The sequence below is a fragment of the Jaculus jaculus genome, chromosome 5 (genome assembly GCF_020740685.1).
Source record: "Jaculus jaculus isolate mJacJac1 chromosome 5, mJacJac1.mat.Y.cur, whole genome shotgun sequence".
Classification (NCBI taxonomy): domain Eukaryota; kingdom Metazoa; phylum Chordata; class Mammalia; order Rodentia; family Dipodidae; genus Jaculus; species Jaculus jaculus.
The window spans coordinates 66,390,478-66,410,814 of record NC_059106.1 but is presented as its reverse complement, the minus strand read 5'-3'; the positions used below and the strand labels follow the sequence as shown (position 1 = coordinate 66,410,814).

General features: G+C 44.8%; 1 protein-coding gene across 1 annotated transcript in view; it reads right to left on the bottom strand.

The window, feature by feature from the left end:
- Sf3a3 (splicing factor 3a subunit 3) overlaps positions 1-19,767 on the bottom strand; it is a 30,332-nt gene extending 10,565 nt beyond the window's left edge. Inside the window, exons 1-11 of the mRNA XM_004665202.3 lie at positions 19,607-19,767; positions 19,322-19,369; positions 12,219-12,271; positions 12,010-12,115; positions 8,150-8,222; positions 7,738-7,829; positions 6,251-6,333; positions 4,415-4,553; positions 3,319-3,387; positions 2,763-2,830; positions 2,089-2,196 (exon numbers count right to left, since the gene is read on the bottom strand). Of these exons, the coding sequence (XP_004665259.1) occupies positions 2,089-2,196; positions 2,763-2,830; positions 3,319-3,387; positions 4,415-4,553; positions 6,251-6,333; positions 7,738-7,829; positions 8,150-8,222; positions 12,010-12,115; positions 12,219-12,271; positions 19,322-19,369; positions 19,607-19,702 (935 nt within the window). The 5' untranslated portion in view covers positions 19,703-19,767. The remainder of the gene's footprint in view (positions 1-2,088; positions 2,197-2,762; positions 2,831-3,318; positions 3,388-4,414; positions 4,554-6,250; positions 6,334-7,737; positions 7,830-8,149; positions 8,223-12,009; positions 12,116-12,218; positions 12,272-19,321; positions 19,370-19,606) is intronic.
- Between the last annotated feature and the right edge of the window lie 570 nt (positions 19,768-20,337).

The following is a 20,337-nucleotide window of genomic DNA, read 5'->3' as shown; positions in this document are numbered from 1 at the left end:
CTGTAGTACCCTGTCCTCTCTTGAAAGAAAGTCTTTACATCATTTATATACTGCCAAATAATTGATATATCACATTATCACTCAACAATTCAATAAGTATCTTTGAGATTATATGTTCTAATAAAATTTCTACATTTCTTCATGGAAAAAAAAAGATAAAGAATGCATGGCACTTAAGTCTTGACCTCACCAACAAGGTCAAAGACTTATCAGGACCATATGAATTCCCACCCTTACAATGCATGAAGGAAACACAGCATAGAAACTTTATAACATGCTGATGTGAGCACACACCAAACACTGCTATTTAGCAAGTATAAGATAGGCGTGGTGATGCATGCCTTTAATCCCAGCATTCAGGAGGCAGAGGTAGGAGGATCGCCATGAGTTTGAGGCCACCCTGAGTCTACATAGTGAATTCCAGGTTAGTCCTACCTCGGGGGAAAAAAGCAAAAAACAAAAAACTATTTAGCAAGTATAAGAGAACACATTTATTTAGCAATTATAAGAGTGGCCACATCTTTCAAATTTTCTGAGTCCTTTTCTATCAAAGTCAAGGTATAGCTACTTAAAAAAATTTTTTTGTTGTTTATTTTTATTTATTCAAGAGCGAAGAGAGAGAGAAAGAGGCAGATAGGGAGAGAGAATGGGTGCGCCAGGACTTCTAGCCACTGCAAATGAACTCCAGATGCATGCACCACCTTGGGCATCTGGCTAACGTGTGTCCTGGGGAATGGAGCCTTGAACTGGGGTCCTTAGGCTTCACAGGTGAGCGTTTAACCACCAAGCCATCTCTCTAGCCCAAGGTATAGCTACTTTTTAGGGTTTCTATGAGACAGGGAAAGAGAGAGAGAGAAAGAGAAAGAAAGAAGAACTTCAAAATGAAAAGTAACACCATGTATAAGCACATGGTTCAAGAATACATTCAACTAGCCAGGCATAGTGTCGCACGCCTTTAAGCCCAGCACGTGGGAGGCAGAGGTAGGAGGATTGCCATGAGTTCAAGGACACCCTGAGACTACATAGCGAATTCCAGGTCAGTCAGGGCTAGAGCCAGACCCTACCTTGAAAAAAAAAAGGGGGGCTAGAGAGATGGCTTAGCGGATAAGGCGTTTGCCTTGCAAAGCCAAAGGACCTTGATCTAATTCCCCAGGACACACAGAAACCAGATGCACAAGTTGGCACATGTATCTACAGTTCGTTTGCAATGGTTGCAGGCCCTGGCGTACCCATTCTCTCTCAAATAAATAAATAAAATATTTTTTTAAAAGTTAGAAAAACAATATTTTATAACAGAATCTTGATATGTAAGCCAGGCTGGGCTCAAATCTGTCATCCTCCTGCCTAACTTCTATGTGCTGAGGCACTCAGATGTGGGCCACCATGCTTGGTGGAAAGTATTTTTTGGGCTGAGGACATGGCTTAGTGGTCAGTTAAGCCATTTGTCTGCAGGCCTATGGACCCTGGTTCATTTCCCCAGAATCCCCAGATAAGCTAGATACACAAGGGGGCGCATGGAGGGGAAGTTCGTTTGCAGTGGCTAGCGGCCCAGGTGCACCCATTCTCTTTTTCTCTATCTGCCCCCCCAAATAAATAAATAAAACATCAAAAAAAAAAGTACCCTCTATAATCTAGTATGGTTTAAAACAAACAAAACAACAACAAAAAGGCAGCCCAAATACCATTTCAGCATCAGACGCCTCACCTGCTCGCACTGCCGAGCACAGATTATCTTAAAGCTGACAGCCATGAGGAGAGAGAAAGCCTGGTGCAGTGCCATCTGGCATCTAGCACTCAGGAGGCTTGGGGAGGAAGGCCATGCATTTGAAGCCAGCTTTGACAACACGGTGAGAACTTTTCTCAACAGTAAGTAAATAGTAAATAAAACAGGCGTAGTGGCACATGCCTTTAATCTGAGCACTAGGGAGGCAGAGTGAGGAGGACTGCTGTGAGTTCAAGGCCAGGCTGAGACTACACAGTGAGTTCCAGGTCAGTCTGGGCTACTGTGACTCTACCTCAGAGAACAACAACAACAACAACAAAAGTGAAATGAACAGAGCAGAGGTGCCACTGCCCTCAGCTACTGACCTTTTTGTGCCCTTTGATTTGGGATTCTTAGCAAACAGAGAGGTGTCGAGTGACTCCAGGGACTTTCCTTTGGTGCTGAATAGCCTCTGAGCTCGCTCTTCTAGGGTCCTAATTGGGGAAATAGGAGAGGCACAGGGTTATTTTTTTTTTAATTTTTTATTCATTTTATTTATTTATTTATTTATTTGAGAGCAACAGACATAGAGAGAAAGACAGATAGAGGGAGGAAGAAAGAATGGGCGCGCCAGGGCTTCCAGCCACTGCAAACGAACTCCAGACACGTGCGCCCCCTTGTGCATCTGGCTAACGTGGGTCCTGGGGAATCGAGCCTTGAATCGGGGTCCTTAGGCTTCACAGGCAAGCGTTTAACCGCTAAGCCATCTCTCCAGCCCGGTTATTTCTGCAGTGTGGGGTTATGGAAAACACAAGGTACCCAGAGTCAGTTAGAGAATCACCTAAACACACCAAGTTGGACAGTTCTGATAGAAAAACCAGTCTCTTCGGGCATGGTAGCACACGCCTCTAATCCCAGCACTTGGGAGGCAGAGGTAGGAGGATCGTGGAGAGTTCTAGGACACCCTGAGACAACATAATGAACTCTAGGTCAGCCTGGACTAGAGTGAGACTCTACCAAGGGAAACCAATAAAGAAAAACGAAAAAACCAGTCTCTTACCCGCCACATTTCAGGCCCAATGCTAAAAGTGCAGATTTCAATCTGTCCAGCCCTAGAGAGGCCAACTCCTGTACAGAAAAAGAAACATGTCATGATGTAACATGATAGGTTTGGGGATACAATGAATGACTGCAGGCTAGTGTATAAGAAAGAATCCCCAGGCAGTGGCAAGAAGGCACACTCCACAAATATTCACAGCACCGACCCTCCAGTCACGTTCAGTCTCAGCCGCACTGGTGGTGTTCTACTACCAGAACCACAACTTCATGTAGGTACAAATTGTTATTTTGCAGTGTTGGGAACTGGACTCCGGCATTACACATGCTAGGCAAGTTCTCCACCGACTGAGTTACATCACTAGCTCCTTTCTTCCTTTGGAAACAGGATCTTTCTATATCCTAACTTGGCTTGGAACATACTAATATAACCCATTCTGGTCTCAAATACACTGCAATTCTCCTGCTTCAGACCCACTTTAACTACTAGAAAACTACAAAATCATATCTAATTGCTCTGAATTTTATAGTTTTTATAGTAGACCTTTTTGGAAACATACCTCCCAGGAGGAGAATGCAGAGAGGTCAAGATGGGCTCCAGCATGGGTCAGGGCACTGCTTGTTTCTTTCTGTCAAGAAGAGCAAGTTTACTAGGATCCAGGTTTGTAAGATAAAGGTAAGGGAGCTATATTAATTGCTAGATGCTGGCCCCCTTTTTATATACAACTCAAGCTTATCAATGTGTGTGTATGGGTATACCAGGGACTCCTGCTATTGCAAACAAACTCCAGATGTATATGTCATTATGTGGGTACTGGGGAATCAAACCTGTGCCATGCAGGCTTTGCAAGCAAGGGCCTTTAATAGATGAGCCATCTCTCCAGTCCCCAGAGTGAGATCCCCCCCCCGGGGGGGGGGGGAAGAGTTCTTCTCTAACTCAGGCCAACCTGGAATTCACTATGTAGTCTCAGGGTGGCCTTGAACTCATGGTGCTCCTCCTACCTCTGTCTCCCATGTGCTAGGATTAAAGGCATACACTACCATGCCTGGCCATGAGTGAGGTTAAGGATCATTTTTAAAAAGTTATTCAATTTAATTTATTTATTTGAGATAGAAAGAAAGAGAGGGGAGCCTAAGAACAAGATTTTTTAAAAAATCTATCTAACTTAGCATGTGTGTGTGTGTGTGTGTGTGTGTGTGTGTGTGTGTGTCTGTGTCTGTGCACGGATGCACCAGAACGTCTTGCTACTGTAAACAAACTCCAGATGAATGTGACACTATTTTTTGCATGCAGCTTAACTGGGCACTGGGGAGCTGAGTCTGGCCAGCAAGCTCTGCAAGCACATGCTTTTAACCACTAAGCCATCTCCTCAACCCTGCACTTATAGATCTTGATCATATAATCTGATCCTATTTTGCTCAACAGGAGCCACATGATGGGGTTGGGGAAATCCTGGACCCAGGCAGTGACCAGTGAATCCTGACAAATCTTGTTCCAAAAGTATACAAAGAAAACTGAAATAGTTGGAGTGAGTGGCCTTGCGATGGAGCTGGTACCGAGGGACTGGCATGGACTGTCCTGAAGCAGAGCTGAAGATTCAAATCAAACAATCAGTTCAATTCACTGCATGACTCCGGTGCCCCAGAGAAGCTCACCGGCCATCCAGGAAAGGTACCATTCTCCCACTTCTTTTCAAAGTCATTCTGAATCTTCCCGAACAGTTCATTCTGGTCTTGAAGGGGTTTCACTCTGTCTGTGTAGTCCTGGAGGTACTCAAGCAGCATCTCCAGGTATCTGGAGGACATGCAATGTAAGGAAAGCAGTCAGCTTCTTGTACCATTATGCTGGGACACCACCCGGAGAGTACGCTTATTCTAAGAACATTAATATTATTATTTTGGTTTTTTGAGGTAGGGTCTTGCTCTCTAGCCTAGGCTGACCTGGAATTCACTCTGTAGTCTCAGGGTGGCCTCAAACTCACAGTGATCCTCCTACCTCTGCCTCCTGAGTGCTGGGATTAAAGGCATACGCCACCTCACCAGGACCAACATAATTTTTTTTTTTTAAATACCACATTTTATTCAGATTTTAAAAAGGAGTCTGGAAAGGGGAAGGCTGAGAGTTAAGGGGAAACAAAGTTGGGAGAAGAGATGTACACTACATAGGGCTCAAAAGCCCATGTGGGCCATGTGTAGCTCAGGAGTCCATGGGACCAGATGGATCTAGAAAAAAGTATGGAAGAAAAGAGAAAATGAAGTTCAAAGAGCTCCTGCCATGTGGGGAGCTGGAGGGGATAAAGAACCCATACGAAGATAGGAGCTGGGGGCCCTGCCAGCTGGGCCTAGGCTGAAACATTTTTGTTTTTTTGAGGTAAGTCTCACTCTTGCCCAGGCTGACCTGGAATTCATTATGTAGTCTCAGGGTGGCTTTGAACTCATGGTGATCCTCCAGGTGCCTGTTAGGCTAGTGCTCTACACCTGAACTGTACTCCAAACCCAATGTGCCACCTTGTGCATTTGGCTTAAGTGGGTCCTGGGAAACTGAACCTGGGTCCTTTGGCTTTGCAGGCAAGTGTCTTAACCACTAAGCCATCTCTCCAGCCCCCAATACTCATTTTTTTTTGGGGGGGGGGCTTGAGGTAGGGTCTCACTCTAGCCCAGGCTGACCTGGAATTCACTATGGAGTCCAGGGTGGTCTCGAACTCACGGCGATCCTCCTACCTCTGCCTCCCAAGTGCTGGGATTAAAGGCATGTGCCACCACGACCGGCGCCATACTCATTTTTAAAAAAACCATGCTTTTCCCCAATCATCATTTTAGTTCTGACCTTTCCTATCTTTCATCCTCTTGGCATAATGCTAAATAAATTTCAGGTGAAAAGAAAATAAGGAAGCTGGGCATGGTGGCGCACGCCTTTAATCCCAGCACTTGGGAGGCAGAGGTAGGAGGATCGCCGTGAGTTCGAGGCCACCCTGAGACTACATAGTGAATTCATGATGAATTCAAGGCCACTCTGAGACTATATAAGTGAATTTTAGGTCAGCCTGGGCTAGAGTGAAACCCTACCTCAAATAAATAAAAAGAATGGTGTGGGGCTCGAGAGACTGCTTAGTGGTTAAGGCTCTCACCAGCAAAGCCAAAGGAGGACCCAGGTTTGATTCCCCAGTAGCCATGTAAAAGCAAATGCACAAGGTGGCACATAGGTTACAGTGGCTAGAGGCCCTGGCACACCCATTTTTATTCTCTCCAAAAAAAAAAAAAAAGGCATGGTCCTAAGATCAACAATGTGCCTATATATGTATTACATCCTTATCCACAACCACAATATCACAAATATTTTTAAATTGCAAAATTTACAACCCTTATTCTCCAGTAAACCTTAAGTCACTCATGTACATCATTTCAGCAACAAAATTCAAAACTCTGCCCTCAAGTGTTTGCATTAACTTCTAGCCAAATCCAGGAAAGGCCCTGGAAACCATTAATGCCCACCTCTTATATTCTGCATTCTTTCTTTCTTTAGGAATGTCAAACAACTGGTCAAAGATGGACAGGTACGTGATATAATCCAGCTTCTGGAAAGAGGAAAAAAAGACAAGAGTCAGATGGTTACACTGAGTAACAATCTTTAGCACATGTTCAAACTGAGTGTCCTCTAACAAGGTATCAAGCTCGGGCTCACCTGTTTCTTTTCTTTCATTTAATCCTTGCAATTACTAATTAGTATTAATTCTACTGAACTGAGTGAAGATATGAGACATATCTAAACATCTGCTGAATACGTGACATGTCACACTTCAGGCTGGCTAAGGACTTTGAGAGCTTTTCAATAAAAGCTACTTGTTCATTCATGCAGCCACTTACTGAGTATCTTTAAACCAAGTATGGGAACTCAGAAGATGCCAGACAGGGGACTACCCTCAAGCTTACTATTTAACAACTGTACTTTGAGGGTTACAACTCCAGAAGCTTCCTTGCTTGTGACCTTTCTGAGACTACCATATCAAACTTCATCTTTTTTTTTTTTTTTTTCTTGAGACAGGGTCTTGCTCTAGCCCAGGCTGACCAGGAATTCACTATGTAGTTTCAGGCTGGCCTTGAACTCATAGTAATCCTTGTATTTTTGTCTGTTCCCTCGCCTTGAGTTTTGGGATTAAAGGTGTGTGCCACCATGCCCAGCCTCATCTCCTATTTTTAAATGTCTTTTAGGGGCTGGCGAGATGACTCAGTGGTTAAAGGTACTTGTTTGCAAAGCCTGACAACCTGGGTTCAATTTCCCAATACTCAGGTAAAACCAGCGAACCAAGTGGCACATGTACCTGGAGTTCGTTTGCAGTGGCTACAGGCCCTGGCATGCTCATTCCTTCTCTCTCTCATTGCAAATAAACAAAAATAATTTTTTAAGCCTTTTAGAAAAAACATTAAATAGCCAGGTATGGTGGTGCATGCTTTTAATCTCAGCCCTTGGGAGGCAAGGTAGGATCTCTGTGAGTTTGAGGCCAGTCTGAGACGACATAATGAGTTCCAGGTTAACCTGGGCTAGAGTGAGACCCTATCTAGAAAAAAAATATAAATTTTTACAAAAGTGTTCCTGCTATATAAAAAGGAAGTCATTAGTAAAGAAAATATGTTCACCGTATGTACTGTAGAAACTTGATTTTCATTATGAGAAAGCCAATTACCTGTTTAAAACTTATACAAGCAGGCTGGAGAGATGGCTTAGCAGCTAAGGTGGTTGCCAGTACACCCTAAGGGCCCAGGTTCAACTCCCCAGAACCCACGTAAGCCAGATGCACATGGTGGCGTATGTGTCTGGAATTTGTAGTGACTAGCAGCCCTGGCACACCCTTTCTCTCACTCTCATAAATGAATAAAATTTAAAAAGAAAAGCATACAAGTTACCAGGAAGACACTAATTGTTTCAGCTCCGTGTCCTGACCTAGTCCCTGGAACAGAATCTCTCTCCCTCCAGACCTTACCTCAGATGCCTTCAGGTTAATGTATTTGAGGTAGCAGTCATGGAGATCCAGGTACCGACCATACCCTTCTTCATCCGTGAACTCCACTAAGTCTGAAGGAATTACACATGTCAGTGATTCAGGCACTAACTCCACTCTCTTGGGCTTGCCTGTTTCAAACAGACTGCCTCTTTCAAGTTCCATGAGGCAAGTGTCCACCCGACTCCACAAACTGAGCAGACTTCAGCTTCCCAGACTACTGAATTCTAGCTAGGGCGCACACAATGAACATTTTGTGCAAGACCAAATCAGGATGCCAATCTCACCTAGAAGCCAGTATGAAAACCTAGCTATAAATGTCTCAGAGGCTCTGTGGGCAAATCTGAGCTGACACTGGCCTGGACCCCCACTGTGCTGTAGAGAAAGAACTCACTCTGTGCCTCTTCACTGGGATTCTCTCGTGCCTTCAGGAGCTCCTCAAATTCCACGGACATGGGCACACAGATCTGAGGAAAGGGAGAAAAGCCCAGAGGCTTTGTCAGTAAAGATGCATTATCTGAGTGCTACAGAGATGGCTTAGTGGTTAAGGTACTTGCCTGCAAAGCCAAAGGGCCCACCCAGGTTCGATTCCCCAGGACCCACATAAGCCAGATGCACAAGGGGGCACACGCATCTGGAATTCAGTTTCAGTGGCTGAAGGCCCTGGTGCGCTCATTCTCTCTCTACCAGTCTATTTCTGTATCTCTCTCTTTCTCAAAACAAAAAAGCAAAACAAAAAAAAAAAGCCAGATGTAGTGGCGCACGCCTTTAATCCCAGCACTAGGGAGGCAGAGGTAGGAGGATCAATGTGAGTTCAAGGCCACCCTGAGACTACAGAGTGAATTCCTGGTAAGCCTGGTCTACAGTAAGATACTACCTTAAAAAACAAAAACAAAGATGCATTGTCACAGAAAGGTACAGAATGCTGGACTTCTGATGCTGTACCTAGCCTTGATTTTTCACAAGGAGCTTATTACTATTGTCCAATGGCTACTGCTTTCTTTTCCTTTATGGTATTCCTTGAGTAACACAGGGCCTCTCACCACTACAAATGAACTCCACACAGGTGCCACTTTGTGCATCTGATTTTATGTGGATACTTGGGAACTGAACCCAGGGCATCAGGCTTTGCAAGCAAGCACCTTTAATCACTGAGCCAACTCTCAGCTTCTCTTAGTTTTGTTTTGTTTTTTTTTTTTTAAATTCCAGGCAGGGTCTTACTCTAGCCCAGGCTGACCTAGAATTCACTCTGTAGTCTTAGGGTGGCCTCCAATTCATGGCAATCCTCCTACCTCTGCCTCCCTAGTGCTGGGATTAAAGGCATGTGTCACCACATCCGGTCCCCCCATCATTTTTTTTTTTTTTTTTTTTTGAGGTAGGGTCTCACTGTAGCCCATGCTTACCTGGAATTCCCTGTAGTCTCAGGGTGACCTCAAACTCATGGTGATCCTCCTACCTCTGCCTCCTAAGGGCTGGGATTAAAGGTGTGTACCACCACACCCAGCAGTATTTTTTTATGTATTTATTTTATTTTGAGGGAGAGAAAGAGACAGATAGAACGGGCACACCAGGGCCTTCAGCAGCCACAAATGAACTCCAGATGCATATGCCACCTGTGTGTGCATCTGGCTTATGTGGGTCCTGGGGTATCGAACCTTAGTCCTTTGGCTTTGCAGGCAAGCACCTTAACTGCTAAGTCATCCCTCCAGCCCTATTTATTTATTTTGAGGTAGGGTCTTGCTCTAACCCAGGCTGACCTAGAACTCACTATGTAGTCTCAAGGTGGCCTTAAACCCACAGCAATTCTACCTCTGCCTCTTGAGCACTGGGATGAAAGGTATATGCCACCACGCCTGGCTCTTAGTGTTTTTGTTTTTTTTTTTAAGTATTTTTAATTATATATTTGAGAGAGAAAGACACACACAGAGAGAGAATGGGTGCACCAAGGTCTCCTGTCAATGCAAACAAACTTCAGACATATTCCACTTTGTGCATCTGGCTTTACATGGGTATTGTGGACTCAAACCTGGGTCATTAGGCTTCACATCTGCAAGCAGAGAGACAGAGAGAATGGGAGTGCCAAGGCCTCTAGTGGCTGCAAATGAACAGATGCAGGGGCCACTTTGTGCATCTGGCTTTATGTAATTACTGAGGAAATGAACTCAGATAATTAGTTTTTGTAGGCAAGCACCTTAACTGCTGAGCCATCTCTCCAACCCATATTTTTTATTTAAGACAGGGCCATGATATGTGTCCCAGGCCTGTCCTGAACACACCATACTCTGACCTTTTCTCTCTTTCTTTCTTTCTTTCTTTCTTTCTTTCTTTCTTTCTTTCTTTCTTTCTTTCTTTCTTTCTTTCTTTTTTTGGTTTTTTGAGGTAGGGTTTCACTCTAGTCCAGGCTGACCTGGAATTCACTATACAGTCATACAGTCTCAGGGTGGCCTCGAACTCATGGTGATCCTTCTACCTCTGCTTCCCAAGTGCTGGGATTAAAGGCATGCCTCACCATGCCAGGCTTATCAATACTTTCCCCTCTTTCTCTCTCTCTCTTTTTCTCTGGCCTATATGTATGGTGTATGAGCATACATGTGTTTGTGCCTGTGCATATGGAGGCCAGAGATCAATGACAGATGTCTTCCTCAGTTGTATTCCACCTCATTTCTTTTTTTTGTTTTTTTGTTTTTTTGTTTTTCGAGGTTGGGTCTCACTCTGGCTCAGGCTGACCTGGAATTCACTATGTAGGCTCAGGGTGGCCTCGAACTCTTGGTGATCCTCCTACCTCTGCCTCCCGAGTGCTGGGATTAAAGGCGTGCGCCACCACGCCCGGCCACCTCATTTCTAAAAAAAAATATTTTACCTGTACACCCCCTTGTGCACCTGGCTAACATGGGTCCTGGGGAATCGAACCAGGGTCCTTTGGCTTTGTAGATAAGTGCCTTAACTGCTAAGTCATCCCTCCAACCCTCCACCTCATTTTTTTGAGATGGTCTCACTGAACCTGGAGCTAAAGTTAAGTAGCCAGCAAGCCCCAGGGATGCTCTTGTTTCCCCATCTCCAGAGCTAAGATTCTAGGTATGCACTGGCATGGCTTTCATGGGGGAGCTGGGGATTGGAACTCAGATCATCATGCTTATGTAGCAAGCATTTTACGAACTGAGCCAGCTGGAGATGTAGTTCGGTTGATGGAGCACTTGCCTAGCATTCATGAAGCCTTGGGTTCAATCCACAGCACCGCATAAACCAAGCTTGGTAGTAGCACTTAGCTGTAATACCATCCCTCAGGAGGTGGAGGCAGGAGAATCAGAAGCTCAGGGTCACACATGGCTACATAAGGAGTGTAAGTCTAGCCTGGTTATATGAGACTATACTTCCAAAGACCAAGCAGTACTTGGGACTGTAGCTCGGTGATACAGCCAGCCCAGCACGTGCAAAGCCCTGAGCTCAATTACCGCTATACACAGAAAGGGAGGGAGGGGAGGAGGCAGCAGGGAGAGAACATAAACGGCTTTCCAGCTGCATAGTCATGAAAGCTCAAGTAACCTTGACTCATCCTTCCCAACTCTGCCTGTAACCAAGTGTTGCTTCCTCCACTGCCGTAATCCCTCTGGTCAGCAGTGAAAGGTGCTTACCACTATTGTCTAATTCTAGACTTCTTGTCATATGGAAGTGTCACAAAGTATTACAGCATCATAAGAAAGGATTACTCTGGAAAAGGAAGACCAGGAAAGCTGGTGCATGAAGAGCTGACACTAGGCTGAATCCTGGAGGCATAATGGACTCTAGAAGTGAGTAGCCCTACGTGTTGTTGGTTGGATCCTTTAGGTAGATTTCAAGAGAGTTAGAGACACACTTTGTTGGAAGAGGCCAATTCTTATGAAAGATGAAAAAGAGAAACCAGGATTAGGTAAGGAGAGCCTCGGTGATGATGCAGACTGGAGAAAATCTTGACCGACTAATGCTCTGGAGCAAAAATGACTTATCACAGGAGCCTCACGTTAGGCAGAAAGAAGCAGGCCCCAGTGCCTTCGCTATCTTCCCTCCTGCCCGAAGGCTGCAAGGAGGAGTGTGGATTAGCTTGGAGCTGCGGGGACACTACAAACCTGGAGCAGGATGTCAACTCACTACATTCCCTGCAACCAAATGGCAAATTCTTTTTGGAGGGCCATCTGAGTGGCACACCTTCATTTACTTTGCCCTGTTCCTTTAGTATGCGCCCTGGCAGGTTGGGAAAAACACATTCTAATGCCATACCTCATTTGGATGCTTCCGGTGGAATTCCTTTATCTGCTTGAGTCTGTTATAGAATTCAGCAAACTCATTGGGTCCTGAAATGGCATTGAGCTCCTCCTTTCGTAACCTGCAATTTAAGGAAAAATACGAAGACCATAGAGCACAAGTCATTCCTTTGTCATGGCTCCTCAGAAGCACCAAGGCTTGGACTGGCTGTGACTATCACTTACCCATCTTTATCATCATATAAATCCCTCAGATTCCCACTGACCTCCATGTATCTCTGAAAGGCAAAGACAAGTCCATAAGAATGAAGCAATCTTACACAGTAGACCTGAGTGAACAACAAAAGCTTTTTGGACAAAGCCTAGGCAAACCTCAAATTTAAAGTTCCCCTCTTGCTGCTCAGTATTTGAAACAGGTGGATTTGATGATTAACGAAATGATGTGATTTGAAGGGTCAAGAGAGTAGCTATCCTTACATACTGCTGACTGGCTTTCTCTATGACAGACTCAAACCCCTTTGGCTGAACTAAAGCTCCCATGTAAAATCCTCAAATAAGCCAGGAGTGGTGGCACACGCCTTTAGTCCCAGCACTTGGGAGACAGAGGTAGGAGGATCACTGTGAGTTCAAGGCCACCTTGAGGCTCCATAGTGAATTCCAGGTCAGCCTAGGCTAGAGTGAGACCCTACCTCAATAAATAAATAAATAAGCCAGGCATGACAGCGCATGCCTTTAAATCCAGCACTCAGGAGGTAGAGGTACGAGGATCGCTATGAGTTCAAGGCCTGGGACTACATAGTGAATTCTAGGTCAGCCTGGGTTAGAGTGAAAGACTCTACCTCAAAAAAATAAATAAGTAAATAAGCAAATAAGCAAAAATAAAAACCTTGAAGGAGTACAAAGGCTGAATACATCATGACATAGGTTCCTCTGGAGTCAAAATATACTGGCTCAGGGTGCCAGGGAGATGACTCAGTGGTTAAAGGCACTTGATTGTAAAACCTACTGGCTGGGGATGCCATTACCCAGTACCCACGCTCAAAGTGCTACATGCATCTGGAGTTGGTTTGCAGCAGCAAGAGGCCTTGGTGTGTCCAAAATCTTCTTCTCTTTCAAATAAATTTTAAAAAGTTGTTTTAAATATTTATATGGGCTCATATTCCCATCCCCAAAACTTTTGGGACCAGAAGTGTTTCAGAAACTTTTTTTTTTTTTTTTCAGGTAGAGTCTTGCTAGCCCAGGCTGACCTGGAATTCGTTAAATAGTCTCAGGGTGGCCTAGAACTCAAGACAATCCTCCTACCTCTGCCTCCCAAGTACTGGGATTAAAGGTGTGTGCCACCATGCCAAGCTTAGATTTTATTTATTTATATATTTTTGGTGTTTGGAGGTAGGGTTTCACTAGAGTCCAGGCTGACCTGGAATTCACTATGTAGTCTCAGGCTGGCCTTGAAATCACTGTAATCCTCTTACCTCTGTCTCCAAAGTGCTGGGATTAAAGGTGTGCACCACCATGCCTGGCAATTTTTTTTTTTTTTTAACAAGAGAGAGCCAAAGAGACAGAGAGAGGAGAGGACTGACGCACCAGGGCCTCCAGCCACTGCAATCCAACTCCAGATATGTATGCGACCTTGTGTGTCTGGCTTATGTGGGATCTGGAGAATTGAACATGGGCCCTTATGTTTCACAGGCAAGCACCTTAACCCCTAAGCCATCTGTCCATCCCTATTTCACAGTTTAAAAAAAAAAGTTTATTTATTTGAGGGAGAGAAAGAATAGGTGCACTAGGGTCTACAGTCACTACAAACAAACTCCAGATGCATGTGCCACTTTGTACATCTAGCTTACATGGGTACTGGGGAACTGAACCTGGATCCTTAGGCTTTGCAAGCAAGCACCTTAACCACTAAGCCATCTCTCCAGCCCATCAGAATTTTTAAGTTTGAAAAGTCCCATATATTACATAGTATCACTAATGAAATCCGGAGTGTATATTAATAGTTCTGTACCAGCTGGGTGTGGTGGTGCATGCCTTTAATCCCAGCACTTGGGAGGCAGAGGTAGGAGGGTCGCCGTGAGCTTGAGGGCACCCTGAGAATACAGAGTGAATTCCAGGTCAGCCTAAGCTAGAGTGAAACCCCACCTCAAACCTCAAGAAACCAAAAAGAAAAAAAAAAAGTTGTGTACCTTAAGCTCTAGCACACACATGTTCTGTGATGAAGTCTCAAAATTATCTCTTACATGGAATACAGACCACAAATGCCTTCCATTGGTTCAAGCAAGGTTTCTGTTTTGTTTTTATTTCACTTTAGCCCAGACTGACCTGGAATTCACTATGTAGTCTCAGGGTAGCCTTGAACTCAATATAATCCTCCTGTCTCTGCCTCCTGAGTGCACACATGAAAGATGTGTGCCACCACCATGGCCAGCTTGAACTATTATGGTGACTGGAGGCCCTGGCATGGCAATTCTCTCTCTCTCTCTGGCATGCTCTAGTTCTCTCATTAAAAAAAAATAAAAAGGACCCTAAAGACTCTACTAGCAAACTGTTAGAGCTGATCAAAACCTACAGCAATGTAGCAGGATACAAAATAAATACACAGAAATCAGTAGCCTTCATATATGCTAACAACAAACACACAGAGGATGAAATCAGAGAATCACTCCCATTCACAATTGCATCAAAAAAAATAAAGTACCTTGGAATAAACCTAACCAAGGAAGTAAAGAATCTCTACAATGAGAACTTTAAAACACTCATGCGAGAAATTGCAGAAGACACTAGAAAGTGGAGAAACATCCCTTGTTCCTGGATTGGAAGAATCAATATTGTGAAAATGGCAATCTTACCTAAAGCAATCTACACATTTAATGCAATCCCTATCAAAATTCCAAAGCTTTCTTCATGGAAATAGAAAAACAATCCAAAAATTCATTTGGAATCACAAAAAACCTCGAATATCTAAAATAATACTGAGCAACAAAAATAAGGCTGGTGGTATCACCATACATGATTTAAATCTATACTACAGAGCCATAGTAACAAAAACAGCATGGTACTGGCACAAAAACAGACATGTAGATCAGTGGAACAGAATAAAGGACCCAGATGTAAGCCCAAGTAGCTATAGCCACCTGATATTCAATAAAAATGCCAAATATACTCATTGGAGAAGAGACAGCCTCTTCAGCAAATGGTGTTTTGAAAACTGGATATATATCTGCAGAAGGATGAAAATAGATTCTTCTCTCTCGCCATGCACAAGAATTAAGTCCAAATGGATTAAAGACCTTAACATCAGACCTGAAACTCTGAAACTGCTAGAGGAAAAAGTAGGGGAAACCCTTCAACATATTGGTCTTGGCAAAGACTTTCTGAATACAACCCCAATTGCTCAGGCAATAAAACCACAGATTAATCACTGGGACCTCGTGAAATTACAAAGATTTTGCACTGCAAAGGACACAGTGAAAAAAGCAAAGAGGCAACCTACAGAATGGGAAAAAATCTTCACCAGCTATATATCTGATAGAGGATTAATATCTAGGATATACAAAGAACTCAAAAAGTTAAATAATAAGGAATCAAACAAGCCAATCAAAAAATGGGCTATGGAGGGCTGGAGAGATGGCTTAGCGGTTGAGCGCTTGCCTGTGAAGCCTAAGGACCCCGGTTCGAGGCTCGGTTCCCCAGGTCCCACGTTAGCCAAATGCACAAGGGGGCGCACGCGTCTGGAGTTCGTTTGCAGTGGCTGGAAGCCCTGGCGCGCCCATTCTCTCTCTCCCCCTCTATCTGTCTTTCTCTCTGTGTCTGTTGCTCTCAAATAAATAAATTAAAAAATAAATAAATAAATAAATAAAGGGCTATGGAGCTAAGTAGAGAGTTCTCAAAGGAAGAAATACAAATGGCATATAAGCATCTAAAAAAATGTTCTACATCACTAGTCATCAGGGAAATGCAGGTTAAAACCACATTGAGATTCCATCTCACTCCTGTCAGATTGGCCACCATCATGAAAACAAATTATCATAAATGTTGGTGGGGATGTGGAAAAAGAGGAACCCTTCTACACTGCTGGTGGGAATGCAATCTGGTCCAGCCACTGTGGAAAACAGTGTGGAGGTTCCTAAAACAGCTAAAGATTGATCTACCATATGACCCAGCTATAGCACTCCTAGGCATATATCCAAAGGACTCATCTCATTTCCTTAGAAGTGCTCAACCATGTTTATTGCTGCTCAATTTATAATAGCTGGGAAATGGAACCAGCCTAGATGTCCCTCAACTGATGAGTGGATAATGAAGATGTGGCACATTTATACAATGGAGTTCTACTCAGTGGTAAAGAAAAATGAAGTTATGAAATTTGCAGAAAAATGGATGGACCTGGAAAGGATTTACTAAGTGAGGTAACACAGGCCCAGAAAGCCAAGCGCCACATGTTCTCTCTCATATGTGGATCCTAGCTACAGATGATTGGGCTTCTGCGTGAGAAGGAAAATACTTGGTAGCAGAGGCCAGTAAGTTAAAAAGGAGACATAAAGGGAAGAGAAAGGAAGGGAGGAGGATACTTAACAGGTTGATATTGTATATATGTAATTACAATGATTGTAATGGGGAAGTAATATGATGGAGAATGGAATTTCAAACGGGAAAGTGTGGGGGTGGGGAGGGAGGGAATTACCATGGGATATATTTTATAATCATGGAAAATGTTAATAAAAATTAAATATATATATGTAAAATAAAAAGGTGGGGAGGCTGGGGGGAGATGGCTTAGCAGTTAAGGTGCTTGCCTGCAAAGCCAAAGAACCTAGGTTCGATTCCCTAGGACCCACGTAAGCCAGATGCACAGGTGGCATATGCATCTGAAGTTCATCTGCAGTGGCTGGAGGCCCTGGTGTGCTCATTCTCTCTCTCAAATAAATAAATAAAATAGTTTTTTTAAAAAGAATAATTTCAAAGAAAAAAAAATAAAAAAAAACAGGGGGCTGGAGAGATGGCTTAGCAGTTAAAGCGTTTGCCTGCTAAGCCAAAGGACCCAGGTTTGATTTCCCAGGATCCATGTAAGCCAGATGCACAAGGGGCACACTCATCTGGAGTTCATTTGTGGTGGCTGGAGGCCCTCGGGTGCCCATTCTCTCTCTCAAAACAACAACAACAACAAAAAACAGCTAGAGAGCTGGGTGTTGTGGCGCATAACTTTAATCCCAGCACTGGGAGGCAGAGGTAGGAGGACCACTGTGAGTCTGAGGCCACTCTGAGACTACATAGTGAAATAGTGAATTCCAGGTCAGCCTGGACTACAGTGAAACCCAATCTCAAAAATACAAAAAAAGAAAAAAGAAAAAAAAAGGCCAGTCTGTTGTGCTTGCTCCACCCCACCCCCAACAATTTTGTTTTGGTTTTTCGAGGTAGGTTCTCACTCTAGCTGAAGCTGACCTGAATTCACTATGTAGTCTTAGGGTGGCCTCAAACTCATGGTGATCCTCCTACCTCTGCCTCCCAAGTGCTGGAATTAAAGACGTGCACCACTACGCATGGCTCAAAAATTTTTTTTTTAATATTTTATTTTGTTTATTTTTATTTATTTATTTGAGAGCAACAGGCAGACAGCGAAAGAGGCAGATAGAGACAGAATGGGTGCACCTGGGCCTCCAGCCACTGCAAATGAACTCCAGATGCATGTGCCACCTTGTTCATCTAGCTTACATGGGACCTGGGGAATGGAGCATCTAACTGGGGTCCTTAGGCTTCACAGGCAAGTATTTAACCACTGAACCATCTCTCCAGCCCTTATTTATTTGTTTGGAAAGAGAGAGAATGGACACACCAGGGCCTTCAGCACTGCAAATGAATTCCAGATGCATATGCCACCTTGTGCACCTGGCTTATTTGTGTCTGGGGAATCTAACTATGGTCCTTTGGTTTTGCAGAAAAGCTTAACCACTAAGCCACTTTTCGGTCCCTCAAAATATTTTTATTTATTTAGTTGGCCAGGCGTGGTGGCACATACCTTTAATACCAGCATTTGGAAGGCAGTGGTAGGAGGACTGCTGTGAGTTCCAGGTCACCCTGAATCTACATAGTAAATTCCAGATCAGTCTGGGCTGAGCAAGTCCCTACCTAGGGGAGAAAAAATACACACACACACACACACACACACACTTGCAATCAGAGGTATGGGGGAGAGGCAGAGAATGTGTGTGCCAGGGCCTCTAGCTGCTGCAAATTCCAGATGCATGTGCCACTTTGAGCATCTGGTTTTATGTGGGTACTAGGAATTAAACCAAAATGGCTATACTTTTCAAGCAAAAGCCTTAACTGCCGAGCCATCTCTCCAGCCCTTCTTTTTTTCTATTTCACTATTCTTCATCATCTCATTCATCATCTCATTATTTATTTTAGTTCTTTTTTTTTTTTTCCCCCAGATAGGGTCTCACTCTTGCCCAAGCTAACCTGGAATTCACTCTGTAGTCTCAGGTTGGCCTTGAACTCACATTGTTCCTCCTACCTCTCCCTCGTGAGGGCTAGGATTAAAGGTGTGTGCCATCATGCCCAAGTTCTTTCTTTTTAATTTTTTTTTTTTTTTTTTTTTGGTTTTTCGAGGTAGGGTCTCACACTAGTCCAGACTGACCTGGAATTCACTACGTAGTCTCAGGGTGGCCTTGAATTCAGTGCGATCCTCCTACCTCTGCCTCCCGAGTGCTAGGATTAAAGGTGTGTGCCACCACGCCTGGCACCAAGTTCTTTATTTTTTAAATACAGGATCTCTCTACATGGCTCAGACTGCCCTCAAATTCTTGGCACTCCTTCTGCCTCGGTTTGTTGAATTCTTAGATTACATATTTGAGCCACAACACTTGCCTTATTGAGTATTTTAATCCTTTCTAAAAAGGTTGCAAATCTCTGCAAAAGCAGAAGTTGTAGCAGAACAAGTCTCGCCCCACTTCAATGATGATCAACAGTTTCAGTCAAAAGTACTTCAAAACAGTGTCCCGGGAGAACACTGACATAAGCACTCCCTTATTTTTGAAGACAGAAACAGTACCTTCTGTGCCTGGGACCCCTCAGAACTCTTCTTTGCACATGCAAGGGATGGGCACAAGATGCTACATAGGGCATCTTTCTGAGCAACGAATAACAGATGAGTTTCCCTACTCAGAGAAGAGAGGAAGCACGCTCGCATTTGGCAACTGAGGGTCATCTTCGCAGGGGTCAACCCACGACTGGCTAATCCAGGTGCCTTGTGAAGCAGGGCTCTCGTTCAGGCCTGCACCTCCCCTGCCCAGCCCGACCCAGAGAGAAGCGGACAGCGGGACACTCACATCTTGCATGGCTCGAGTCCGGTGGTCGGAATTGATCTGGTCGCGGAGCTGCAGAGAGGCAAGCAGTGACCCAGACGTCGTTAGTTTGAGCTCTGCAGTTGGCAAGGCCGCCCAGGGCGGAGCATACAGGCTTAGGTCTTAGTGGCCGATACTCGGGTGGGGGGGGGGGGTTGGCTGGGTCCCCAAGGCGGCGCAGGAGTTCGCACAGAGATCGGGCCCGGGAGGGTCTGAGGCCAAAGAGAGCGCTCAGCTTCTGACTAGGCCCCAGACCAAGACCCCACTCACCGTGGACTTCTTAGTAAGCATTTCTTTGGCCATGACGTCCATGAGCCGTTCCTTCTCCTCATGATAGCGCCGCTGCTGCTCCAGAATTGTCTCCATTTTTCCGTGCCGCTGCACTTCAATTCAGACCACCAAACCGACCGGAAGCAGTTCCTGCCGCCTTGCGCGCCTGCGTCCCAACGCAGAGGGTCCGGCTGCACGAAAGTTCCGCAAGTACCGGAAGTGCCTCGGGGACTCGGAAAGGTGAACACCACTAGGGCAACCCGTCTGCGCTAGGGGCAACGGTGGCTACAGTGCCCCCTGCTGGCTGGAGTGTAGCGGAGCGATGGCTCGTGGCTCGCGGATACCTCTAGAGGGCATGCAACTATCTAGGAGCCTGGATGAATGGCAGCTGCCTGCCTAGGTCCTGCTGGGATCAGCTGGATGGACAAGGACAACTGCGTGAAGAGTACGGGCGGCAGGCTGGGGAGATGGCTCAGCGTTGAAGGCGCTTGCTTACAATGCCTAGAGAGTGACCTGAGTTTGATTCCCCAGTGCCCACGTTGGGCCAGATGCATTTGCAGTGGTTGGAGGCCCTGGTATGCCCATTCTCTTGCCTGTCTCTCTTCTATCTTTCTCTGCTTGCAAATAAATAGATTAAAACTGGGTGTGGTGGTGTGGCGCCCTTCTTTAATCCCAGCATTTAGGAGTCAGAGATAGGAGGATCGCCATGAGTACGAGGCCACCCTGAGATT